Source organism: Dipteris shenzhenensis, chromosome 28 (assembly GCF_047967505.1).
Source record: "Dipteris shenzhenensis isolate YYH24624 ecotype China chromosome 28, Dip_SZ_1.0, whole genome shotgun sequence".
Taxonomy (NCBI): Eukaryota; Viridiplantae; Streptophyta; class Polypodiopsida; order Gleicheniales; family Dipteridaceae; genus Dipteris; species Dipteris shenzhenensis.
Genome location: NC_141623.1, coordinates 10271221 through 10297640, shown reverse-complemented (window position 1 = coordinate 10297640; position 26420 = coordinate 10271221). Strand labels below are relative to the sequence as shown.

Below are 26420 nucleotides of genomic sequence, written 5' to 3'. Positions count from 1 at the left end.
TGATGTGTATCAACTAGGCACGATGTGACAATGGAACCACTAGACTATAGGTTCATGATGTCATCTCCCGTAGCAACTAGAGAAGCGAATATGGTCATTGGCATATATAAGAGGAGTAGGATGAAGGATTGAGGAGATTGATGCAGCCATCCTACGACCCTAGCAAGAGGGGCTTATACAAGGAGTTTCACATACCACTAAGGCTCTCCAGATAGGTTAGTTCTCCGCGATTGAAGGCCCTTTTGACACCTATAATATAGGTTGTACAAGGATGAGGTCTTCCACAACATGCCCTATCTGAAAATCTTCAGCATAGGGTGAGGAGGTTGGGGGAGGGGGCGGCAGCGGGATTTTGGGACGGTTGGGGGAGTAGATGTCAGAAGTGCAGCAGCGCGGAGCAATGACAGAGATAAAGCAGCAAACACTCACAAGAAAACAAGAGAGATGTGAACAGGATCTCAGGAAAACCTCCTCAACTGCAGGAGAAAACCCTCTACTAAAGTGTGTACAACCATGAGCAGAGATACCAAACAAGGGAGGGAGGGGGCCCTATTATAGGGTCATCCCTGTTAGAATTATTGTTATATTCTAGGCAGTGGCCAATGTAATGTAATAAGTAGGTGAGGGGAACTTTTCCCTCATTGAGGTTTTTCCCCCTAATCACAGTTAGATCCCTAACTATAGTTACTGGATAGGATAAGGTTTTGTCACTTAGACAAAACCTCTCACTCTCTTGTACTTCCTCACTCATCTATTCAGACGTTTTGCTCACTCTTGCTCTCACTCTTGCATTCTGCTCCCTCTTCTCTCACATTTGGTATCAGAGCAGGTTGCTCCCGGTACTGTTCCTTGCCCGCAAGCTCGAGCTCCAGCCCACGTTCCTACTAGTCCGTAAAGTCCGTACGAGGATTTCTGTCGCTATACATCTGCAGGTCGCCGTACTGTTGCAAGTTGCCATACAGCAGGCACCATTCGTACCAACTCGCCCATACATCTGCAGCTAACAGGTCAATCCGTACATATACACCATCCATACTAGCTCGCCGTACATCTACCAGTCGTCCGTACCTTCTTGTACGGATTCCGTACACTGACTGTGCCTCAGATCCGTACATTCGCACCATACATTTCCATACGCGTGTATGGATTCCATCCGTACAGGCCGTACACTGTGCCTTGCCGTACTGTTAGTTTCGTACAGTTTGAAGGCGTCTGTACTTCGAACAGTTGTTTCTTTGTAGGTGATCTTTGGAAGGTGCATTATTGCAGACAACCATTGTTTGGTTTAGTTTTCTGGGAACACATTTGGGGCATCCTGTTTTGTTGCAGACATTGCAGTCAAGTTGCAGAACCTACTCCAGAAATTTGGGGTTTTTTGGTTCTGCTTGCAGTCTTGCAAACAAAATTTGGGGCTTTTGCAGATAATTGCAAAGTTTGGGGCTTTTGGTTGTTTTGCCCCCTTTTAGGTGCAATTTCTTGCAAAAATTTGGGGCTTTTGCATGTTTGATGCAATTTGGCAGTTGAAAGATCATTTGGGAGCTTTGCAGGCAATTTTGGACTCAGTTTGAGTCACATTGCCGACATTTGCCACTTATTGTAGATATACTTTGCAGATTTTTGAGCATTTGCAGAGCATTTTGGTGCATTTCAAGCCTTTGATAGATTGTCACAGCAATTTTAGTTTTCTGGAAGAATGGCTCAAAATAACCCCAATGAGGTGTTTGGAGTCCTCACACAGAAGGATAAGTTGGATAGCACCACTCCTCGTGGAGTTTTATGGTTTGCAACATCTTGGTTGGCAGACATCTCTGGGATTATGTCATTGGAGATGAGGCAAGGCCAGAAACTATGGCTACACCTGTCACTCCTACAGCTGGAGGCAAGGGTAGAGGTCAAAATGCAGGACAAGTGATTGGAGCAGCAGCTGATGGGATTCTAGGGATGCACAAGCTCTTTCAATTATTTCTCTTTCATGCAAGACCTCAAAGGAGCTTGGGAGATTTTAGAGAGCATGTTTACAGCAAGAAATGATGCCAAAGTTTCCTTTCAGAAGAGAGAGCTATCTCATACACATATGGATGAGGGAGATTCCATGAATGCTCACCTCACAAAACTTCAGTATTTGAGGGAACAGTTGCTGAATATGAGGTTATTCCGAATTCAGAGATGATTACCACCACTCTGAATTCGCTTCCTGAGCCTTATCTCGCTTTCCATACCTCGCTGAATTTGTCATTGAAGGGGGGCAACAATCCTCTCTCTCTTCACGAGTTGGTAGAACTCTTGTTGCAAAAAGAGCAGACAAGAAAGAACATGGCAATAAGGGCTGGTGAGCATGCCATGCTTTCTAAGTTCAAGCCCAAAGGAAAAGGGCAGCAAAAGCAACATGGAAATCAGCCCACACATCAACATAAAGCTGATTCAGGATAGCCCTCTTATAAGGCTAAAGGTGATTCAATAAACTTAAGAGAAAGGGCATTTGTCACTACTGCAAGAAGCCAGGTCATTACATTGGTGAATGCAAGAAGCGAAGAGCTAAGGAAAAGAAAAGAGATTCAGGTATGGCTGTCTCAGATGCATCAGCTCCTAATGCACATGATGGAGGGGATGTTACAGCCAACTTTGTGGAAGAGCACTATGTCTTTTGTCTTGCATTTCAGATTTTCCAGTGGCTAGTCCTGATACTACCGCCACTCTTGAGGATGACCCGTATGCTTTCATGACTTGCAGTTATGACCCTTCAAAGGATGCATGCTCTTTCAGTGTCAATGAGACACTGAACACTTGGTATTTTGATAACGTAGGCCTCCATGGTGAACCCCCTCTGCCTCTCTAAGGCGGGCAAACCCACAACAATGGCCCTGACACTCCCTCACATGGGCGGGCAGACCCACAACCAAGGCCCTCACTCAAGGAGATAGGAGATGAACTCTAGCACCCCATCTTAGCTCCTGGATCATGAATCATCCTAAGGGAGCTGGAATGATTGCCAAACAGCTGCTGCGCCAAGGGCTTGGTGAAGAGGTCCGCCTTGTTGTCCTCCGTCTTGCAATACGTCAACTGGATCACATCATCAGAACCTTCTCCCAGACATAGTGATACTGGATCTCAATATGCTTGGTGTGGGCATGAAACACAGGATTCCAGGCAAGAGCAATACAACTCTGATTGTCACTATGGATGACTGTCGGGGATGTCTGTGTGGGAACCCAATCTCTCCAAGCAACTGCCGGAGCCAAACTGTCTCACAAGTAGCAGAACATGCAGCACGATACTCTTCCTCGCTAGAGGATAGAGCGACTGTCAACGGCGAGTGTTGGAATCTCCTCCCTAGTCGGAATCATTTCAACCTAAAAGCTGGATCCTGGAATGCTGTCTAGACTAATAGAACAACCCTTGATTGCGAGACCCTTAAAGATAACGAATGATTCGCACACCAGCGTCCCAATGAGTCTTCTTAGGTGTCTGCATGAAGGAACTTATTTAGAAGACCAACACAGTAACATAGATCTAGTCTGGTATTGAGGAGCCAAATCAGGAAACCAATCAATTTACGATATCTGCTTGCATCCACTGGATCACTAGGGTCATACTTGGTCAATTTGGTACTAGGGTCCATGGGTGAGTAAATGGCACGACAGTCGGATATATGAATAGCCTCCAGAAGCTCCTCAATATAACATTTATGGGACACAAAGTAACCCTCCGATCCCTGTGAACTCTCCAAACCCAGGAAGAAGTGTAGAAGACCGAGATATGTCATCTCAAAGGCCTGAGAAAGAGCTGCCTTGGTCTTGGCAATATGGGCGGCATGACTTCCTATAATGAACAGATCATCAACATACAGGATAATGAGGGAAAGAAGTCTTCCTTGACAATAAATGTACAAGTTGCGATCAGCCCGATATCTGCGAAAGTGCTTGCGAACAAAGAACTCATGAATCTTCTTATTCCATGCGCGAGGAGCCTGCTTAAGCCCATATAAGGATTTCCGTAACCTGTAAACCATACCAGCAGTTGACTTGGTAAACCCAGGTGGTTGCTTCACATAGATATCCTCCTTCAAATCACCATTGAGAAATGCAGATTTAACATCCATTTGATAGATGGACCACTGCTCATGAGCTGCAACTGCTAATACTGTCCGAAGAGTGCCCATCTTGGCAGTTGGAGCAAACATGTCATCAAAATCAATCCCAGGGTGCTGAGAATAGCCTTTGGCCACAAGTCGGGCTTTGTGCTTATCCACGGTCCCATCGGAGGAATACTTGGTCTTGTAAACACATTGGACACCAATGACGGAATGACGCTTAGGGCATGGTACTAATTTACAGGTCCCATTCCGCTCGATTGAATCCAACTCCAACTCCATGGCCTGCTTCCAGTGGGTCTGAGAGAGGGTGTCTCGAACATTCGAAGGCTCCTTGTCTTTGAGGATGCGGGATATCAAGGAATAGTTGACCTGAAGTGGGACTACCTCCACCACCTTTTCCTTATTGCGATGGGATCACCAGGGTCCATCCTCCTCCCCAAGCCATGAGGAAGCAATGTCGGTGACACCGGAGTCACGAAGAGTCTCAATCAACCAACGAGGTACCTTCTGAGAGCGACCTGAAACTTTCCCCGACGGCCTGATGAGGTGGGGAATCATCTGAATCACTGTCGGGGTCACTCTCTCGAGAAGACTCGGGAACAACTACCGAGGCTGGGAGTACTACAGGCATAGACTCATTACTACTTTCATCATCCACGGGCTCTGGAAGAAGGGGTGGGGTAACGTCAATGACGGAAGACAGAAGCTGCTCATCAAAGATAACATCCCTGCTGAGGATAATCTCCTTCCTGGAAGGATCATACAGTCGATAACTTGTAGATTGGGAATTGTATCCGACAAAGATCGTCTGAATAGACTTCACATCTAACTTCCCACTCTGCTTCTTGGGAATGTATACAAAGGCATCACATCCAAACATGCGAAAATAGGAAACATCAGGCTTCTTGCCGAAATAGGCTTCAAAAGGAGAGGCCTTGGGGACAGCAGATGTCAGAGAGCAATTCAAGATATGAACTTCCATGGCAGTGGCTTCAGCCCAAAGGAACCAAGGAACTTCTCGGTGAGTCAGCCTGGACCGAGACATCTCAACCACAGTACGATTCTTGCGCTCAACAACTCCTGCTTCAGAGGTAGTGCCGGTGTTGGCAAGCTGCCGTCTAATGCCTTTTGTCACACAAAACTCCTTAAATTGATGAGAACAAAATTCACCACCTTTGTTAGACCGAAGAGTCTTTACATGAAAGTTAGATTCATTCTCAACTACGGCACACCAATCCCCGGAAGCGAGAATATGCTAAAGATTTTTGAGCCCAAAAGTATATCCACATAAACCTGCAGAAGTCATCAACCAATACCATGAAGGAGAGAGCCCCGCCAAGACTAGCAACAGACATTGGTCCACAAAGATCAACATGGACCAGCTCTAACGGTGAGGAATCCTACCGCCGTGAAGCCTGCTTTGGGAACGCATCTCGGTGTTGCTTGCCTTGAATACATGACCAACACTGACTGTGCTTGTTGCCCACATCTGGTAATCCGAGGACCATTTGTTCTCGAGCAGCACGTCGGAGAGCATCAACATTCAAGTGACCAAACCGAAAATGCTAGTGATCTCCTTGAAGAGATGACGTGATCGTGGAAAGTGCTAACAAAGTGTAAATGCCATGACTAGCTATACCAGTCTATACCACCTGATCGGTAGCCTTATCTCGAACATCCACAAAGTTTTCATCAAACAATACTGTGGTTCCAAGTCGGTAGTCTCATAAGCAGACAATAGATTGAATCCGAGAGGGTGAACGAACAAATTTCGAGAGGAGTGCATCCCTCCTTTTCCATTGGGAATGATGTCGAGGTTGCCTTCACCACTAACTTTGATGGTTGAGCTATCACCACCAGAGATCACAAAATCCTTCGACCCAAATGAAGGACTCATATTCTGGGATGCCCCGCAGGTCCGGACGTTTTTGGCGTGGAGAGACAAACCCCCCTCTCCAATAGAGGATGCAAGAGAATCAATCATTTCAATATGCACAAAAGCGGGAGTGATAGCAGCAGAGGAAGAACTTGTGGACCTTTGGAAGAACTGGGACCTCCTTTGTTGTTAGCCCGTTGATATAGGCACTTCCGCTAGTAATGACATTTCTCGCCGCAGTGATTACACAACCATTCCACCTTCAATACCTCCTTCTCAGCTTCAATCCTCGTATCAGGGGTACGACGTCCTTGAAACTTGCCTGACTGTGGGGCTGCCAGAGCATCGGAGCCACCACTCCTCTTGATCCAACACCATAGGCACCAATTCCTCCTAGGTGACAGTACTCATCCTGCCACTAGTGATCAAGGAAGAAATGAAAGTAGAGTATTGGGAAGGGAGATGAGACAATAAAGTTATGGCCATATCTTCAGATGAGATCTCCTTTCCTGCCTGAAGTATCTCCTGTTGAAATTCCTCAAGCTTATTGATATGTTCCCTCATGGAAGATGACTTAGCAGGATTTAATATCTCCATTTGAACCTCAAGAGAGACCCTCTTCATCGGAGTAGTCCGGTTATAGAGGGAATCCAACCAGATACTCTTTGCAGCCGACATGTGCTTTACATGGTTAATAATCTGAGTACAGAAAATGAACAAACAGACCCTTGCATTGACACGGTCCCAGATCTAGGCCAGATTCACGGCTGCCTTCTGCTGATCCAGAATGCCCAAACTTTCATCAAGGGGATCTAGCCTTGTGACACCTACCAGGATCAGGTATGCCAGGTCATAAGACTGCAATACTGACTCCATCATAACACACCACATGCCATAATTGTTCCCGTCCAATTGTCGGTCAACAGGGAACGTGGGTAAGACAGGGATCTTCACCTCGTTTTCTGCCAATTCTTGAAGAGAAACCATGGGATAGAAGTGAGAGAGACAGAGAAGATTGGGAATGAGGATAGAGCAAGAGCAATGAAGGAGGAAAGAAAGGGGAAAGGAGAAAAGGCTGAATAGGTTTGAAGAGGATGCTTCCTTCAACCTCCGAGTGACTGCCCTTCACACAAACTACCCCTTCGATCTGCAAACACCCTTCAAAGTAACTATCCTTCTATGTAATTCAACAGCAGCCCGTGCCTTTTCAACTTCCACTACGAACAGCTTCCCAAGGTGTTGATATAGCTTGCTGACACAGCTCAAGTCTTTTTAGCCAGCCTTAGGCTCTGATACCATGTAAGAAGTGAGGAAAACCTCCTCAATTACAGTAAACAAGGCAGGGAGGGGACCCTATTTATAGGGTCACACCCTGCCCCAAAAACTGACTGAGGGGGGGGTAGGTGGCCGACTACAAGGGCCGACCCCTGTCTGGAGCAGACCGGCCAGATGGTCGGCTGTGGGGTCGGCTGCTGGGAGGCCAAAGGGCCCGCAAAACAGGGCACCAAACAGGAGCACACGTGCGGCCTGGTGGCAGCCCCCAAGGTGGGCTGTACAGCCCCTCCAAGACCTCAAAACAGGGGCAGACAGCCTTGCCCAGGGCCGTGAACACGTAGGCCTCCATGGTGAACCCCCTTTGCCTCTCTAGGGCGGGCAAACCCACAACAATGGCCCTGACACTCCCTCACATGGGCGGGCAGACCCACAACCAAGGCCCTCACTCAAGGAGACAGGAGCTGAACTCTAACAGTAGATGGGTCATTGACTCCAAACTGACGGAGAGACATACATGCAAAGGAGGCTTTGGCTTTGGAAGAGTCACTCCTTGAGAAAGCTACACTGAGACCTAGAAGAGTGGTTTTGGCCCTCACGAGTAGAGGACAATGCGGGTAACCTTGTCCTACAACACCCTATTGGAAGATGCTTGCAGCAAGTGGCCTTCCCCTAGAGGCCCTTATGAGAGACACCGGTGGGAGTAGCAGATGATGCATAAGGTGCTTCCTAGGTTTTGGTCTTGACTATGGACCAACCTCCAAGCAGGGGAAGATCTCTTATTTCTTTTGGTTGGTGGCCCAGAGAGGCTCCGCATAGGTCCTTGGCTGGAGCAAATGAGCAGAATGATACATGCCATCCTAGATACAATGCTTGCCCCTTGCCCAAATGCAGGAAACTCCCCAAAAAAACAAATTTAAAACCTCAAAAAATGATAGGACTGTTTTGAAGATATTTTAACAAGCACAAACTGTATCTGCAGGATAAAAGCATGCAAATCAACTTACTCATTGTATAAGTCTTTAAAATCTAAGATAGAATTTCCAAGAGATTATAGAAACCACCATCATCAATGCATCCATGATATAAACATATGCATATGGGCTTCAAGGTTATATGTAACTGGCTCTTACCGTTTTGCAGCGATTGCATCAGCTTCATCAAAGAAAACAATACTAGGCGCAGCAAGGCGCGCACGACGAAATGTTTCTCGCAATAAAGCCTCTCCTTCACCGACGAACATGGAGTAAAGCTCTGCCCCACTACGAAATTGAAACAAAAGTACATTCCTTCTCAATCTACCAAATGAACATGTATGATAATAAAGTGGCTTTTGCTTATAGAGAAGTCCTTCAAACAAAAACAAAAACAAAAACAAAATTATACTAGCTGTTTTAGCAAATCCCACAACTTCATTTGTCACAAAACATTCCTCAACAACGAAACACTTGGATCCATACCTTAGTTTGTCAAGATAATTTGGAGATTGGAAAAATTAAAACAATAAGATGACGACTTCACCAAATCCCTTAACCCACCTCAGACAAAAATCTTGCCGACATCAACTAAAGCTCCAATTCCCAATAAAAATAATACAGAACACCCTGAGTGAATTCCGACATTAATTCAGATTCATAGCGTAGTTTGTCATAACCTGGAGATTTAGAACATAAAAATGATATCATTACAAGGCTGCCAATTCCTTCCATCAATCTCATACCAACAATCTCGCCAAGGCACTAGCTCAAGCTCAAATTTTCTCCCGTAAAAACAAAAGAACAGCCAAGTTCCAAAAACGTGAAGTCAAACATTACGAATCTAGTTGCAGCATTGTGAATAGTTGCCAAACAAAGACCAAAAATGCAAAAAAAGTTGAACAAACTCATCAAAACTAGATGTATAATCAATTTAAACTAAGTTTAAAAGTGACACTGCCCTAGCTTGGATGCATATTACGCTAGTAAGGATGGCACTTGCACGTCCCAATTATGACATTATCTTCCCTAGGACATCCAGTGCGCTAAAAGCCACGCTTGCCCCAAGCTAGCAATAGAAACAAAAAGATGCAAGATTTCTTTGGCTGTTGCCTAGTCAAATTAGGCCGTACTGCACGTGTGGCGCCGTACGCTGTATCGCCATACCAGCCCTGCGCCATATTCCGTACATCTGTCGTCAAAGCTTCCGTACAGCTCCTACGTACAAAAATCGTTCATGCTTCCGTACAGCTCCTGCGTACCCCAAAAAAAAAAAAAAAAAAAAAAACGTACCTACTTCCGTACAACTGCGTATAAATATTCCGTACCACACGTGTGCCACCAACCTGCATCGACCGTACAGTACAGTCATCCGTACTCTGTCGTACAGTCACCGTACTAGCAAATCTCGTAGTGTTTGTGCAGACATTTGCAGTCTTTTGCAGTCATTTGGGTATCTTCGGGTTCGTAGTTGCTTGTGAAGCAGACATTGCAAGCAGAGGTTTAGCCCAAAAATTTGGGGCTTTCTGCTGAAATTGCAAAATTTGGGGTTTTCTGTGCTTTTGCTCCTTTCTGGTTGCAATTTCAAGCTCGAAATTTGGGGCTTTTGATTCTGCAGTACAATTTCTCAAATTTTGTAATTATACTGCAATTTCGCAGTGAAATTTGGGGCTTTTGCAGACAGAGTGCAATTCTTGCAACATTTGGGGCTTTTGATCAATTTGCCCCTTTCCGTTTGTAATTTCGGGCCTATTTTGGGGCTTTTGTGTTGGGAGAGCAATTTTGGAGTTTTCAGTTCATACTGCCTTTCTTGAAGTGTTTTGTGGCACTTTTGGCAGATTCTGGAGAGTTTTTGATGCTTGGACTGATTTCTGATAGTGCAAGTGCAGAAATCTGAGTTGCATTTACAGCCAGTGCTTAGCTGTGTTTTTTGGGAGTTGTGCATTTCATTCCCAGTAAGGGAATTCAGTTATGTATCTGCTTAAATCTCTTTCTCAAATATGACCCAGCAAAATCAGAATGACTTCCAGTTCGGTGGTCTTTCACAGGAAGACAAATTGGATGGTACCAACTACTCCCTCTGGAGTTTTATGGTACGCAATATTCTGATTTCTCGCAATTTATGGGATTATGTGAATGGGGGTGAGATCCGACCAGCAGGTATGGCACCTAATACCCCTCCTCAGCAAGGAGGTGGAAGAGGTCGTGCACAGGGTGGAGCTGCAGAACAAGTTGTTGGTGCAGCTATAGCTACTACTCCAGAGCAGAAGAGATGGAATTCACGGGATGCCTTAGCTTTGTCATGCATCTCTCTTTCAATGAAAAGATTTATCATTCCACATATCCGGTCGTGTAAGACCTCGAAGGCAGCGTGGGATATCTTAGAAAGCATGTATGCAGCCCGGAATGATGCAAGGGTATCTTTCTTGAAAAGAGAGTTAAGTAATATACATATGGAAGAGGGTGACTCCATGTCAGTCCACCTCACAAAGCTACAGGATCTCAGAGAGCAATTATTGAACATAGATGAGATTATTCCTGATTCAGAGATGATTACTACCACTCTGAATTCTCTTCCTAAGTCTTATCTCAGCTCTCATACCTCGCTGAACTTATCATTGAGGGGAGGTGCAAATCCTCTCACTTTTCATGAGTTGATAGGACTTCTGCTTCAGGAAGAGCAGACCAGGAAAAACTTGGCTTCACGTGCAGGTGAACAAGCTATGCTCTCAAAGTTTAAGTCAAAAACAAAGGGACAAGCAAAGACATCAGTAAATCAGCCTTCCAGTGGGTCAGGACAGCCTTCACAAAAGGCTAAAAATGATGCAAGTAAGCCCAAGAAGAAGGGTTTTTGTCATTACTGCAAAAAGCCAGGTCATCACATTGCAGAATGCAGGAAAAGGCTTGCAAAAGAGAAGAAAAACAGCTCCGGTATGGCTGTTTCAGATTCAGCTCCTCATGCATCTAACAGTGGGGATGCTGCAACCAACTTTGTTGGACAGGATTATGCCTTTTTATCTTGCATTTTGTTATACCCTTCCCATCCTCAATTCCTACGCTAGTGCAGTCACGGGCGATGGCACCTCAATTTTTCCACCCAGCCAAACTCTCAGGATAAGATTCGTCATATTACGTACATTTCTTCGTTATTTTTTCCATCCTTATCCCTGAGACCCACATCTCCCTAGATAGTTCCTGGCCACATGTCACATTTTAGGCCCTTACTTAGATGCATCCTTTTTCACCCCTCTCTTGGAGTTCCTTTTAAAACAATTGCCCCTTGGCAATTTGCACATTTAGATGCACCTAGGCCCTAGCCCTATTAGAACTATCTAGTCAATGCCATTACGCCCTCACCTAGGACCTTGGCAGTTACTTCTCTTGACCATTTAATTACGCACATTAATTATTACAAAAGTTGGTCATCTAAGAGAAAATGCCCACCGATCTATCCGAGGTCATGCTATCTCGACTAGAGCATAACACATTTCAGATTCTAGGCTGGCTGCTCCAGATACTCAGGATAGTACAACCACTTGTAATGATGATACATAAGCATTTTTTACTTGTAGTTATGACTCTTCCACGGATGCATCTGCTTTCAGTGTCAATGAAACACTGAACACTTGGTATTTTGACAGCGGTGCATCCAAGCATATCACTTCTAGGAAGTGTCTTTTTACTTCCTTGCATCCACCTCCCGTTGGTAAGAAAGTCACTTGTGCCAATAACTCGTCATATTCAGTACGTGGCACAGGAGAAGTTGAGCTTACTGCCATTGATGGCTCAGTTTTCAGACTTTCAGATGTCTTATATGTGCCTAGTATCACCAAGAATCTTCTTTCAGTGTCCACTCTTAACAGAGCTGGATTTCAGGTCATCTTTGAGGATGACAAATGTGCTGTCCGAGACAGGGAAAATGATTATGCCTTAAGATTATCTGGTACTCTACTGCGTGGGCTTTTTCAGCTTGATCTTTTTGAGAAAAGAGCAGCCCATGCTCTTGCAATTTCTACCCCTACTGCTGCCATGCAGAATGCAGAATTATGAAGCTTAAGACAAGGGCTAAGGCGGAACGGAGAGGGGGAGGAAGAAAGGGGGCTGGAGCAGAGGAACGCAGTGGGTGGGGTGCACCACACTGGGCTGGGCTGGCAGACCTAGCAGTGGGAAGGTCACTCCTTGATTGGACAGCAGTAACAGGGAGGAGTGGCATAATGGGCAAGGACTTTTGTTTCCCCAAGACATGTTACATCTTCAGGAACATACCCAGGCATTCAGCATTTCCACATACTCAGTTCCAATCTCCCAGCTCTGCCTCATACAAAGAGTCGGACCTAAACTCAATGCCATGAGGCTCCGGAAATCTTAGTGACTGAAGCATGGCAACCAGGTTGCAGATCTCTTTCCAAATGCTCTCAAGCACAAAACTAAAGACGATAAAGACGACACTTCATATACACACCGTAAGAAAGCATCTCTGACATGAGATGGTAAATCTACCATCTTTGAAGCAAGGCCTCAACTTTAATATATCCACGGATGGTGACCCGAAGGACCGTAACAGGATGACTAATATTCCTTACACCTAGCTGCCATGACTCTTAATTTTGTTGTCTCATGATTGTGCCTTGAATCTCTCAGGAAGACAAAGTAACTTTTCTCTCCTGCTGCCTTTTTTTAATGTAGTGAAGAAGGAACTTTTTATGGGGAATACCTCATAGAAAAAAGATTTGCTTTTGCAGCATGGGCAGCAGCCTTGACCAATGTTGTCTTAGAGCAACCTGGAGGACCATGCAGTAGGACTCCTCGAGGAGGCTTAAGACCAAGCCTTGCAAATGCATCCGCATGCTGAATGGGCCACTCAACTGCCTGTCGAAGTTTTTTCTGAGGACAGTGCAAAGTACATAGAGTAAAATTAGTTGAAACCAGTATTAGAATTATTGAACCCAAATCATTGTCGGTTGATAAATTAATTTAATCAAATGATAATCTCAACTATCTTTGTGAAAATTAGCTTCAACCTTTACTTCATGTAGTCCTCCAATATCTTCCCATGAGACTTTAGGCACCTCAGCAGCTGCACCTCTAACTATGCTGGGTCCCACTTTTAAATGTGCTTGCTCCCAATCCTCTATTCTGATTTGCGGCACTTCTGCTTCCTCGCCAGCCTGCAAGGTTCTCCTGAGAGCTATCATAGCAGCTTCACGGCACAAAGCAGCTATATCAGCTCCAACATATCCATTGCACATATCAGACACAGCTTTCAGCTTCAAATTACTATCCAGAGGGAGGTGTCTTGCATGAAGCTGCAAAATGTGACAAGAGATACACTACATGTCAACTGAGGATTGACAACTTGAACATCAGCAATCGACAAAACTCACCAATTTATGGATCTAGCATTGATGTGCCTCTCTCTTTGCCATTGCTTATCTTTAATTCTATCTTACTGAAGTACATCATAAGCAAAATATTATAAAGGCAATTTGTCTACACGATCTGACCAGCTATAGCACAAAGATAACCCAGATAAGCACTGAAACAAGTGTACATAGAAGCAACACAGATTCTCACTTCATTAGACAATTTAAAACACCTAATCATGCAAATCACCTTGATCTGCTGAGTTTCATACTGGTCGTACAACTCTGCATCTCACTGGTTCAACCCAGTCTACTGCAGTAATTTTGTACAAAACCATCCCTCAAGATTTTGATGTGAGTTCTGCTTGCTCAATGCTCCTCATTGCTCTTGGTATAAAACAGATCCGTCAAAGAAAGAAAGCAGCATCTCACTGGTTCAACCCAGTCTACTGCAGTAATTTTGTACAAAACCATCCCTCAAGATTTTGATGTGAGTTCTGCTTGCTCAATGCTCCTCATTGCTCTTGGTATAAAACAGATCCGTCAAAGAAAGAAAGCAGACAAAAAATAGCAAAGGCTGTAGTAACTTGGTGAAACGACTTAATCTGTTTAGTCCTAACTGATTCACGATTCACGGGCACAGGCACATCGATTTTCCTCCCAGCCAACCTCGGTGGTAGCAGGCTCTCAGCAAAAATCTCACTGTTACGTGAAGTTCCTGCCTACTAAATTCCACCAAGCCCCCAAATTCCCTAGATGGATCTAGTATGCCACATGTCTTCTTTCTAGGGTCCCTCCTTAATGCATCATTTACCCCTCTCTTGGGATGTCATTGAAACCCTTTGCCCCTAGGCACATTTCATACATTTAGGTCCCTTAGCCTTAGATCCACCTAGCCTAGTGCCATGTCACCCTCACCAAGGACCTTTATCTTTATTTCTTTTTTGATCATTTACATGAAGCCCAAACAAATATAATACAAACATTGATCCTTTAAAGGAAAATGTCGACTGACCCTTCCGAGGTCATGTTACCTCAACTTGAGCGTAGCATTCCTTCCCTCTTCAGGCATCAGCGTCCTCGATGATAAATTCTGGGAACACTCTCCGTAACTGGTATACGGATTCCCAGGTAGCTTCTGATAGAGGTAAACCATGCCATGCAACCAACACCGTGAGTATCTTCCAATTGCGTACTTGCATTGTTCCTTGGTCCACGATTCCTGTTGGTTTGCCTCTTGCATTATCCTCTATCTCCTGAAACAAAACAACACCCTCGATTAGTGAGTCACTTGTATGCAAAAATTTCTTTAAACGAGAAACATGAAACACTGGGTGCACCTTACAACCCTGTGGCAATTCTAATTTATGGGCTACCTTGCCTATTCTTTTTAGAATTAACCATGGCCCACAATATCGAGGTGATAACTTAGTACACTCTCCTGCAGTCAAAGACTTAGAGCGCGAAGGGACTCTGAGAAAAACTTTTTCTCCTTCCTTAAATTCTCTAGCGGATCGGTTTTCATCCGCATACCCCTTAGCTCTATCCATAGCTTGGCGGATGTTAGCTCTCGCAAGTGCTAGCATCTCCCACATCTGAACCACAAAGTTCGCGGCACTAGGCACTTTCTGAGGTATTCCAACTATAGTTGGATTCGCTCTGTAACCATAGTTCAGCTCAAACGGACTGAACCCTGTAGAGGAATGTTTCCTATCATTGTAAGCAAACTCTAACAATGGCAACCACTTGTCCCATGTATGTTGCCTCCATGATACATATGCTCTAAGCATATCCTCTAAAATTTGGTTGATTCTTTCCGTCTGACCATCCGTTTCTGGATGATCCCCACTACTCATTCCCAACTCAGTCCTTAGTGTCTCAAATACCGCAGTCCAAAAATGACAGGTAAATTTGACATCTCTGTCTGACACTATGGATTTGGGTAATCCATGCAAATGAAGTATATGTCTAATAAACAAATCCGCCACTTGCGGGACACTAACAGACTCTCTAGTTGGAATGAAGTGAGCCATCTTGATAAGACGATCGACCACCACAAGGATAGAATCATACCTTGTGTCGTAGGCAGACCTACAATAAAGTCCATGGAAATGCTCTCCCACTTACCTAGTGGTATCTCCAAGGGCTGTAAAAGTCCGAGTGGCTTCACCCGCTCTGCCTTACTAACCTGACACGAAAAACAACGTGTCACATATTCATGAATATGCTTTTTTATCTTTGGCCAAAAGAAATCTCGTTTCATGATATCATCCGTCTTCTCGACTCCTGGATGTCCCGCACATGGGCTATCATGGCATTGTCGAATGACTCTCTGCCTGAGATCATTCTGATTAGGTACTACTACCTTGCCATTTCTTTTCAGCATACCATCCCTTATGGCATATGTTGCATAAGTTTGGCCTTTTCTGGATGCCAGGTTATCCTTTTTACCGGGTTTTAATACATGAGCCTTAGGCCAAAGGCTCTGGACAAACTCGTCCACCTTTTGAGTTTCTCTAATCTCGGTCATTAGAGCACTCTCTAATACCGTGAAACTCATATTATGCATAATGTGTGACAATGCATCATCAATTTTATTATCCTTCCCCCTTCGGTACCGAATCCGTAAGTTAAACTCCTGCATGAGTTCTGCCCACCTAGCTTGGCGGCCTCTCAAGTCAGGTTGTTTACAAAAATGTTTCAGAGTATCATGATCAACATCCACATAAAACTCTGATTCATACAAATAATGTCTCCATGTTTTCAGAGCATGGACAACAGCATACAACTCTAATTCATGAGTTGGCCAATTTCGTTGAGAGGGAGAAAGCTTCTTACTTTCAAAGGCTACTGGCCTTCCCTCTTGGAGAAGAACTGCTCCTACCGCAATGCCACTTGCATCAGTTTCAAGGAAAAACGGTTTCTGGCGATCAACTATTTTTAAGACCGGTCCTGAGACCACAGCTTGTTTTATGGTGTTTAAACTTTCCTGTTGATTATGTCCCCATATAAAAGGTACTTTATCTGAGGTCAGATCAATCAATGGCAATACTATTTCGGAATATCCTTTGATATGCCTTGGATAAAATTGGACAAATCCCAAGAATGATCGCAAAGCGGTCAAACTCTGAGGTATTGGCCAAGTCAGTATCGCAGCCACTTTCTTTGGATCCATTTCTATCCCCTCAGGAGTAATTATGAATCCTGAATATTCAAGGCTTACCATACACAGTATAGTTTTTTTTTTATTTACATAAAGACTGGCTTTTCTCAAAGTACTGAACACTATTCTTAAGTATTCATGATGTTCAGTAATACTTTTACTGAATACCAGAATATCGTCAATAAAGTGTACTACAAACTTTCTGATATACGGACGTAGTAAATCGTTCATAAGCATGACGAATGTAGCTGGAGCATTGGTAAGTCCAAAGGGCATTACCAAAAACTCATAATGTCTAAACTTGCTTCTAAAAGCGGTTTTATGCACATCCTCGGCTCTAATACGGATATGATGGTAGCCACATTTAAGATCTATCTTACTGAAAATTATGGCCCCATGTAATGCATCTAGCAAATCATCGATCCGAGCCATCGGATACCTATGCTTAATAGTGATATTATTCAATGCTCTGTAATCTATACAGAGGCGAAAAGTATCATCTTTCTTTTTTTTTAATATCACTGGCGAAGCAAAAGGTGAAAAACTTGGTTGAATCTGCCCCAACTTGAGGTATTCTTCCAGTTGTGTTCGCACCTCCTCTTCTTCGGTAAAACTCAATCTATAGGGAGGTCTATTTACAGGTTCTGCCCCCGGGATTAGTTCAATCTTATGTTGAACATTCCGCTCTGAAGGTAACCCATAAGGTAGCTCATCCCTAAAATGATTAGAGAACTCCTCTGCTATTTGATCAGCCAACTTGGCCATCTCTCCATTTTGAGCAACATCAGTACTAGTCGAAGAATCATCAACCGGCTCTACCGATGCTATACAAAGAAACAAAAACTCTTCTTGAGCTTTTCGATTTCCATCACGAAAACCAACGGTCCTTGAGGTATATCCTTTTCACCTCGTAAGACATACAACACATCATTCATCTCGAATTGATAAATGTGCTTTTTCCAATCTATGGCTGGATTGAGATTGATAGGCAGCCCATCATGTGGAACGACAGTATTTTAGATGATCGTGGCAGACCACTGGGTGCCTCACTCTACATGCAGTGGGCCAGGTGGGAGAGGGGACCTGCTTCTTCTTTGGGATCTTGGAAAGCCTTCCGTAGGCTTCCAGAGGAAACCAAGTCAGGGTTGATAGGACATCTCAGAGGGAGTGCAGGGAGGATCTTGCAGATTGAGTCAGCCCTTCCAGAGGCTTGGATAGACACAGATGATATGCCTCTCACTACCTCCACTTGGGCAGGTACTTTCTCGAGAGGCGGGGTTCCACTTCAGGTCTTAGCCTTCCGAGGTGCACAGGAGGATGCTTTGGTTTTCAGTGTCCAGGATGGTGGCAGATTGCTCAGATCTACAGATGATATATTGCTTGAGTCTGCTTTTCAGCCTATCAGGGTCGTAGGCCTTTTGATGCAGGGATCAGATTCAGAGTGGTTCTTAGACCCTGACCCCCAGTTACTCTCCACCGGGTCTTGGAGACTTTGGCTCTATGGAGGAGTTCCCATCAGGTATTTACAGTGGGACCCCGGAGAGTGGGAGTGGATTGACGCGGGGCATCGAGAGAAGACCATCCCCTTCTTTCGTTACACGGTCAGTAATGCCAGGAGATTTCAGCTCAGTAGTAGAGGTTGGAGACCCTCCAGAGTTCCTCATTGGGAGACTTTTGGTATTACTGCGGATCAGCAGAGGTACTTCTGGAGGAGGCTCTGGAAATCCCACAGGAATAGAAAGATCACTATCTTCTTTTGGCTTTCTATTCATGGAGGGATTGCAGTGAACCTTTGGAGGTCCAGATTCGGAGCCGACCCTACTTGCCCTCGTTGCCTTTCTGCTTCGGAGTCTATTCAGCATTGCTTATGGGATTGCAGACAGGCGAGATTGATTTGGATGGGGATAGCCAGGATCTTCAGTCACTTTGCCCATTCCCCACTCTTTATGACTTGGGGCTCGGTGGCTTGGCTTTCTCTTACAGGACCTCAGGTTTTCTATGAGGGACTTGACTCCTCCCGGGCCATTTCAGTTCGACATCATCGGGTTGAGCTCTGCTCGTTGGATGTGGTTACACACCGTCCTTTTACAGCTGTACATGCCTCTGTGGATACTTCTTGGGAGATTATAGCGAGCATAGCAGCCTGGCATATCTGGAGATCCAGATGCACAGAGGCTATGGAGGGTACTCAGGTTCATCCCTCGCACACATTGGCTAGTATCTGGACAGACATCGTACACACTCTGATGGCCGTATGGACGGGTATGCAGGGGGACTCCCGTGCAGCCTCAGCTAGGAGGGCTTCTTTCTTCAGGGAATGGAAGGATTCTCCTTTCTTCTCTGAATCTACTACAGGGTTGAGATGGCACTTTCAGCCTCAGCCTTGGTTTCTTTCCACCTCACTCTGAGGGGGTTTTTTATTATCCTCATGATTTCATGATGTATTCCGCTTTGAGCTTGCTCTCGCGGGTTTTTGTTCTTACTTAATAGAAGTCTTTTTCATGGAAAAAAAAAAAAATCTATGGCTGGATTCTTTCTAGAATGCCAAGCCTTACCTAGGGCTATGTCTACATGAGCAAGCTTAGTCATTTCAAAATCAAGCTTCTCAGCATAGGCCTGAATTCAAAGCTCCAATTGGGTAACCCTTCGGTCCCATACTTCAGCTAAACTTCGGTCTGCCATCCTGACTGTATATGCATAGTCAGATGGAATAACCTCATGATTAGCTACTTGTCCTTTCATCTTAATTAACTCCGTATCATTAAAGGTTGTATACCCCGTTGCTGCGGGCTTTGACAGGATATTATCAGGTGCACTAGTTACTAACTTAGCAACAGACACACATAACAAAAAAGGTACTGATCTTTGAGAAGATCCCGCTAGCTGAATCTGCGTTTGTTCTACCCTGGGACTTCTCTCCATTTCCACGTCGCATTCTGAGACCACCATCTCAGCCATCCAACGATCCTTCCACCTGAGATGCATCTGTCTAGCAAAGAGTTCATACTCAGTGAAAATGCTAGATGGAGGGCAAGGTTTAGGCGGAGGGATGTAGTTTAGACCTAAGCCTAAGAGTTTCCTTTCTACAAAAGACAGCTTGTATTGGGAAAGATTGTGTATAGAGGTATTGGTAACCCTACAATCTACTTCCGAAGGAGTCTTTCTGCTGAAAAGAATCAGGGTATAGAGAGAGGGATTAAGTAGTGGGAGCCAGAAGATTCGCCTATCTCGACATGATTTCTTCTGAAAGGAGGAACCGAAGCATTTCTTTGTGTGTTGCACAAGGTGCTTCATGATCTGGGCCCTTTTTGTTATTTTCCCGAACCAGACCTCTGGGCATATTGGCTTGTCTTTGAAGAGGAAGGCTGTGCATTGGAGGGGGTGGAAGGCTTCTTGCTTCCCACTATGAACATTCTGTTTTGCATCACCTACAAACTCTTCTATGCTTCAAGTCTTTCTTCTCGCACCTATCACACCTCTCCTGCTACCCCATATCCTGTCTTCGTGTGTTTTATTCACGCTTCTTCTCCCAATTTCCAATTTTCTCTTCCTCTTGGTATCATCTTAGAATTTTCGTGGACAATCTTTCCACTGATGAGACTGAAGGCATCCAAAACACAAGCCTTCTCTTCTCGCTTTTTCCCTTTGCTCTGGATTCAAAGAAGACTTCGACCAAGCCCGGGCTGCCATTGGTGTTACTTTTCTTTTCATTCCAATGGTGGTACTTGATTTTGGAGTCTCAACTGGTTTCGCTTGCTTGGCTTGACCCCTAGGCTGTGAGGCACTCCTTTTGCTAATCCACTTCTTCTTAAACCCAGTTTTCTTCGGGTACCCATACTGAGTCCCAACTTGCACAAACCCACTTGGTCTGTTCCCTTTTGCATCCTCATAGTTCAAGGCTATGGCAATGGCTTCATCTAGCGTGTTCGCATACTTAGCCCGAACTTCCATCTTAATTCGATCATTCAATCCAAAGATAAAATCTTTCACTTGGATTGACTGAGGTAGGGGTTCATCAACCTTCATTACACTTTCTCTAAACTTATCAGTGTATTCTGCCACTGATAAATTTCTCTAACGAAGGTTTCGATACTGATCCCAAGCTCGGGATGCTTCATCAAGAGGTAAGAAGTGTTTTCTAAATTCCTTTTTAAACCCCTCCCAAGTAGTGGATACTACTCCATCTTTCTGTTGTTTTATCCACCACCTATCCGCTGCCTCATTAAACATATGAATGGCCTCGCGGATTTTCTTCATATCATTTCTGATTTCATAAATGGCGAAGGCCTCGTCCCATTTGTGTAACCAGGTGGCAATGATGTCGGAACTACGGTCAGACATCCGACCAGAATACTTTTCTGGCCTATAATTGGCAATATTAGGCACCTTAGCCCTCCTAGGCTCGATCGTACGAACACTGGACTCTGGTTCCATCGGAGATTTACCTTTCTTCTCACGAGATGGTCTAGCAGACATACTATGCACCATTTTCCTGAGCTCAAACTGCCCTACATTTGTTTGTAACTGCTGCGCTAAAATATGTTGCAAGGCATCCTCTAACATTGCAATTCTGCCAGACAGTGTATGACCTGTTGGGCGCGACACTTGCAGGGTCGGTAGGACTCCCGACTCTACGAGATCCATCCTAGAAGCTGCTTCTTCTACTTCCATTTAGGTCAATGGGTGTTTTTTTTTTTTTAAATAAATTTTATAACACCGCTTGAAACTATAATTACAAATCACAAGTCCAACTTCCAAATTTATAGCTAACCAGGCATATATCACACTGTAACCAAACCCGCTTTTCCCTATACTAGGGAAACTCCTGCAATCTAAGTTGACTCACACACGGAGGTAAATAAACAAGCATATGCTCCAACAAAGCTTAGAAGGCAAAGAGAGCTCCCTGGTTATAATTCTTGCTGCATGTTCCCTTCGCATCGTGGTAAGCGATTCTTGGGCCCCATTTGTACCACAGCGTATGCTTTACGAAATCAGCAGACAGACTTACCAGCATTTGGTCTTCTATCCATCTCTTAATGGTTTCGTTAAACCATTAAACCAACACTTGGTTCGATCGCGTCAAGATATGGTAGCCTGAAACTAAATGAATATCTCCACCAGGTAATCACGACGCCCTTTTTAATAGACCTTGTGTCTGTAGATCTTTCGCGTCGCGTTTTAGTGTATCATATAGGTACAGCGCAAAATCCTTCACTCGATTCCTGTCGCTAACTGATAAGGCTGCTGTGGGTGGAGCTTGCAGACGTATCCTGCCAGCTCGTAGTTGAGGCTTCACTTTGAGAATCGTTAAGGGACCATGCCCAGTTACCACTTCCTTCAGTCTGGACACACTGGTAATTGAATACCGAATCTGTCTGCACTATCACGTAAGTGGCTCTCGTCGTACGCTGTTCATCTTTCACACCTTCAAATCATCGACGAAGTATACGACACCACCAGATTACAACAGCTAGTCCCTTGCCGCGATACCAAGGAGTCCTGAAGGAAACCTGCGATTGTACGCAATCCTGCCATTCTTTCACCCGCAACTCCAAGGTTGACGAACCACTTCAGATAATGCGAACCTAATAACGCAAACAGCCCGTGAGCTTAAGCATGCGCCTGGCCAGCCCAAAACCTCTCGTGATCCCCCTTTTCCAATCACCTGCCTCTCTGATACCAAATGAAACGACTTAATCTGTTTACTCCTAACTGATTCACGATTCACGGGCACAGGCACCTCGATTTTCCTCCCAGCCAACCTTGGTGGTAGCAGGCTCTCAGCAAAAATCTCACTGTTACGTGAAGTTCCTGCCTACTAAATTCCACCAAGCCCCAAAATTCCCTAGATGGATCTAGTATGCCACATATCTTCTTTCTAGGGTCCCTCCTTAATGCATCATTTACCCCTCTCTTGGGATGTCATTGAAACCATTTGCCCCTAGGCACATTTCATGCATTTAGGTCCCTTAGCCTTAGATCCACCTAGTCTAGTGCCATGTCACCCGGTCACCCTCACCAAGGACCTTGACCTTTATTTCTTTCTTAATCATTTACATGAAGCCCAAACAAATATAATACAAACATTGATCCTTTAAAAGAAATGTCGACTGACCCTTCCGAGGTCATGTTACCTCGACTTGAGCGTAACACTTGGTCATTAGGACTCATCGGTGCTTCAATGCCAAAAATGTAATAGAGGGGAGAACCAGGCGAATTTGCTGCCCCCCCATACAATACACAACCCAAATGTTCTAGGCGGTGATCCTGGAAAATATCTACTAGATGTTCTTCTTTGGCAAGAACGCAAGTTTCTGGTGAGAGGGTGGCACAAATCCGGAATGTCATGGCTTGTGACTCTCTCCCTATCCACCATGTCAGCTAAGGAAATCATGCAATGTGTGGCCCTCCTGTCAGCCAGGCTACCATACCAAACATGAAAACTTGTCGAATCTGTCACCTTCTCACAACAGTCCTAAGAGAGCATAGCCAAATCCCTTGGGCTGCAGGGCAGCTCCACAGGTAAATGTGTGATCATCTCATCACGTGTTGAGCAATGACAACACTATCCTCATCTGCTCCACCTATGGGCAAACTGAGAGGCCTCCATGCCACCAACTAAAAGAATAAGAGATCTTCCTTGGCAGGTCTAGTGCACAAGCATGACCAAAACTTGCTAAGAACCTCATGTGGCACGTGCCGCTCTAGCCAATGTCTCTCAAGGGACGGGGTCGAAGGGGAGGCAGCCAACTTCGAACATCTTCCAATATGGGTGGTGTAGGGGAAGAATGGATTTGCTTCGTCCTCTTAGATTGCCCTATCCTAGATGGCAAAAATGACTTGCTTGGATCCATTGCAGCTCCCTCAAAGGACGGTCCTCCCAAAGCAAGAGTCTCCACTAGGTATGTTCCTTCTTGCCCGGTCTGGGGTCGATACAGTGAAGCTGATTAGCAAGGAATGTGTAACAATTTAGAACTTGAAAATGCATTGCTACGTGATGAGGAGCATATATGCCATCAGGAAAGGATTACTAATAAGGTTGGGAACAATTTGTGTATCACAGAACACACAGAAATTTAGACTTTGGTCAAAAGGCACTTTTAAGTTTTGTTGGCCAGAAATGAAGTTTTATGTAAAGGACTATGTCCAGAGATACCACCTTGCAAGCTTAATAGACAGAGCGCCATAAAGTTGGAGGAATGCTACTGCCATTAGAGATTCCTGATGATAAATGGGAAAGCATCTCGATGGACTTTGTCATTGGATTACCTAAATGCAAAAGGACATGATGCAATTTGGGGGGTACTAGATAGACTCACCAATTTGCACAATTTATTCCTACCCGGTCAAATGCTAAGAGCTTAAAATTGACACAAGTGCTAGAGGAAGAGTTGTTCAAACTCTATGGATGTTGCCAAGGGATAAAGCCATTGATAGAGAGACAAAATTTAGTGCATCATTTGGCAATCAATGTTTCAAAATTAGAAACAACCTTGAGTATGAGTCTTCATATCATCCAAGATCGGATAGTCAGACTAAGCAAACTAAATGTTAGAACATGAAGCCAAGTTAAGTCAGTTTGGTGTGTTCTAGTGAGTTCTAGTGTGAGTTCTAATCTAGTGTGTCCTATGGATGCCACATGTCACATTGGGAGTTATCCCATATGCATTGGTGTTCATATGTGTGTGTGTGCTCTATATAAGAGCTATACTTGTCTAGTGTCAAATCAATCAAGTATCAAGCTACAAGCTCTTTGGTCTACATGTGAGTACTTTCATTTGTTCATTATTTAGTCATTTCATTTCCATTTCATTATGCCTTTCTTTGGGTATCATTATCTCTCTTCCTAGCCTATTCTCTCTCTCTTTTCTCCACCATGTCCCTTCATGTGGTATCAGAGCCTCCCTTTCTCCTTGCTCTACCTAGAAAATGAGAGAAGCCTGCAAATGGAAGCTCCCCTCTCCTCCAAGATAGAGATCCCTTCCACTTCTTTCTTCCCATCTTGCTTTCCTTAGCCTCACCTTCGGAGCCGTTGGAGCTAATTTGCAGCTGATCTACCTCGCCATCAACTACCCCTTCTTCAGCGCGAAATGCCTCGCCAACAGCCGCTTCTTTTGCCTCGCCACCAACTGCTTCATCGACTTGCAAACAGGCCGTACAGTCCATACGGACTGCCTCGAACCGTATGGACTGTTCCAACATGTCCGTACTGTTGGCCCACTACTGCTGCACCTGCCGCGACTGCTCCTGTCCGTACCAGCCCTCTTGTGCCCTCGGGATGCGTGCCATTGCTGATATTTTTTGCCTTTCCCATTCTACATGAGCTAGTGAGCTGAGCTGCCCTCATTTTGCCCACAAATTGCTGCTCCATCTCTCTCATGATGACATCTCTATACTCCACCTCTCTGCTCGTTGGAGAAGTTCAAGGGCCAAGGCTTTCCTACTTGGCAGACGAAGCTGCATTTGCTTCTCATGAAGGAAGGAGTATGGGACATCATTGCAACTGATGCCACTCCAACGGATCAACAACTCCTCAAACTTTAGAAGCAGCAGAATGACAAAGCTATTGCTCTTATTGGGCTATGCTTGGCAGATTCTCTCATTCATCACGTCAACTTCAAATCCAAGGCTAAGGAGATCTAGCACCGATCAAAAGTATGCAAGGTATTTCTCGTTTTGAGCACAACATTGAGGTCCTATGACTTGCAGCTACCACATTTGATGATTTGGTTGCTCTTCTTATTGAGAAATACTGTCGGAACAAGGAAAAGGAATCTACTCCTACACTCGGCATTAAAGAGGCTCTTATTTCCACAAGCAAATGGCAAGCCAATAAGAATATCATACACAGATATTGCAAACGGAAGGGTCATAGTGAAGCATATTGCTTCAAGAAGAAGGAGAAAAAACAAGAACAACACCATGCTAATCTAGTTTCTATTGATACACCAGAGGAGATTCTAGACCTCGACCACGTACTCACTGCCCATGTCACCCTCATTGAGGATGACAATCCATATGTATTCTCATTTTCTCTTATGTAATGAAGGTTCTCTGTCTTGAGTAGTCCCTCTAAAATGAATGTTTGAAGAGTCAATAAAGGTCCTCTTCCTTTGCTAGTCCTCAAAAAATGATGTATTTATTTATAGTATGTGGTTCCATGTTCCTAGTTAGTCCCTAGAGTCAAGAGGGGGATATATTGTGGGAGCCATGTATTGACATTGATAGGGTCTACTTATCAGGCCTGGCATATGAGTTCGAGGATGTTGGTGCATTGGTTTTCTAGACCTCTGAGTTGGTCCAAGTAGTCAATGACTCGACTCCCATCCTGCAACCTACTCAAAAGGACATTAATATTTGCCGCGGATCTCATTGTATCTAGGGCATCTCAACAATAGGTGCTCCTATGTCTCCACCTCAAGCATGATCTCAGCTAATGCATCATGTGGGCTCAGCCTCTTGCCCTGCTCGATGAGAAATCGGTCAAATGATATCCAAAGCTGGTCATAGCTTAGTAGCTACCCTTACAGAGACCTGTACAGACTGATAGTTGGTGGATCTTTTGGTATCCCAGCATTCGGATGAAGTCATCTCAGTGGTGTGAAGAAAAGAGTCTCTAGAATGCCATCTTGGTGGCATGTGGCTGCACTAGAGATACCCAAGTCCGCTGAATGTA

General features: G+C 44.6%; 1 protein-coding gene across 2 annotated transcripts in view; it reads right to left on the bottom strand.

Moving 5' to 3' along the window:
• Positions 1-26420, bottom strand: part of CDC48B (cell division cycle 48B) — a 92824-nt gene that overhangs the window by 57929 nt on the left and 8475 nt on the right. For both annotated transcript variants that reach the window (XM_087399327.1, XM_087399326.1), the window contains exons 8-10: positions 13237-13521; positions 12930-13099; positions 8375-8503 (exon numbers count right to left, since the gene is read on the bottom strand). In XM_087399327.1, the coding sequence (XP_087255453.1) occupies positions 8375-8503; positions 12930-13099; positions 13237-13521 (584 nt within the window). The remainder of the gene's footprint in view (positions 1-8374; positions 8504-12929; positions 13100-13236; positions 13522-26420) is intronic.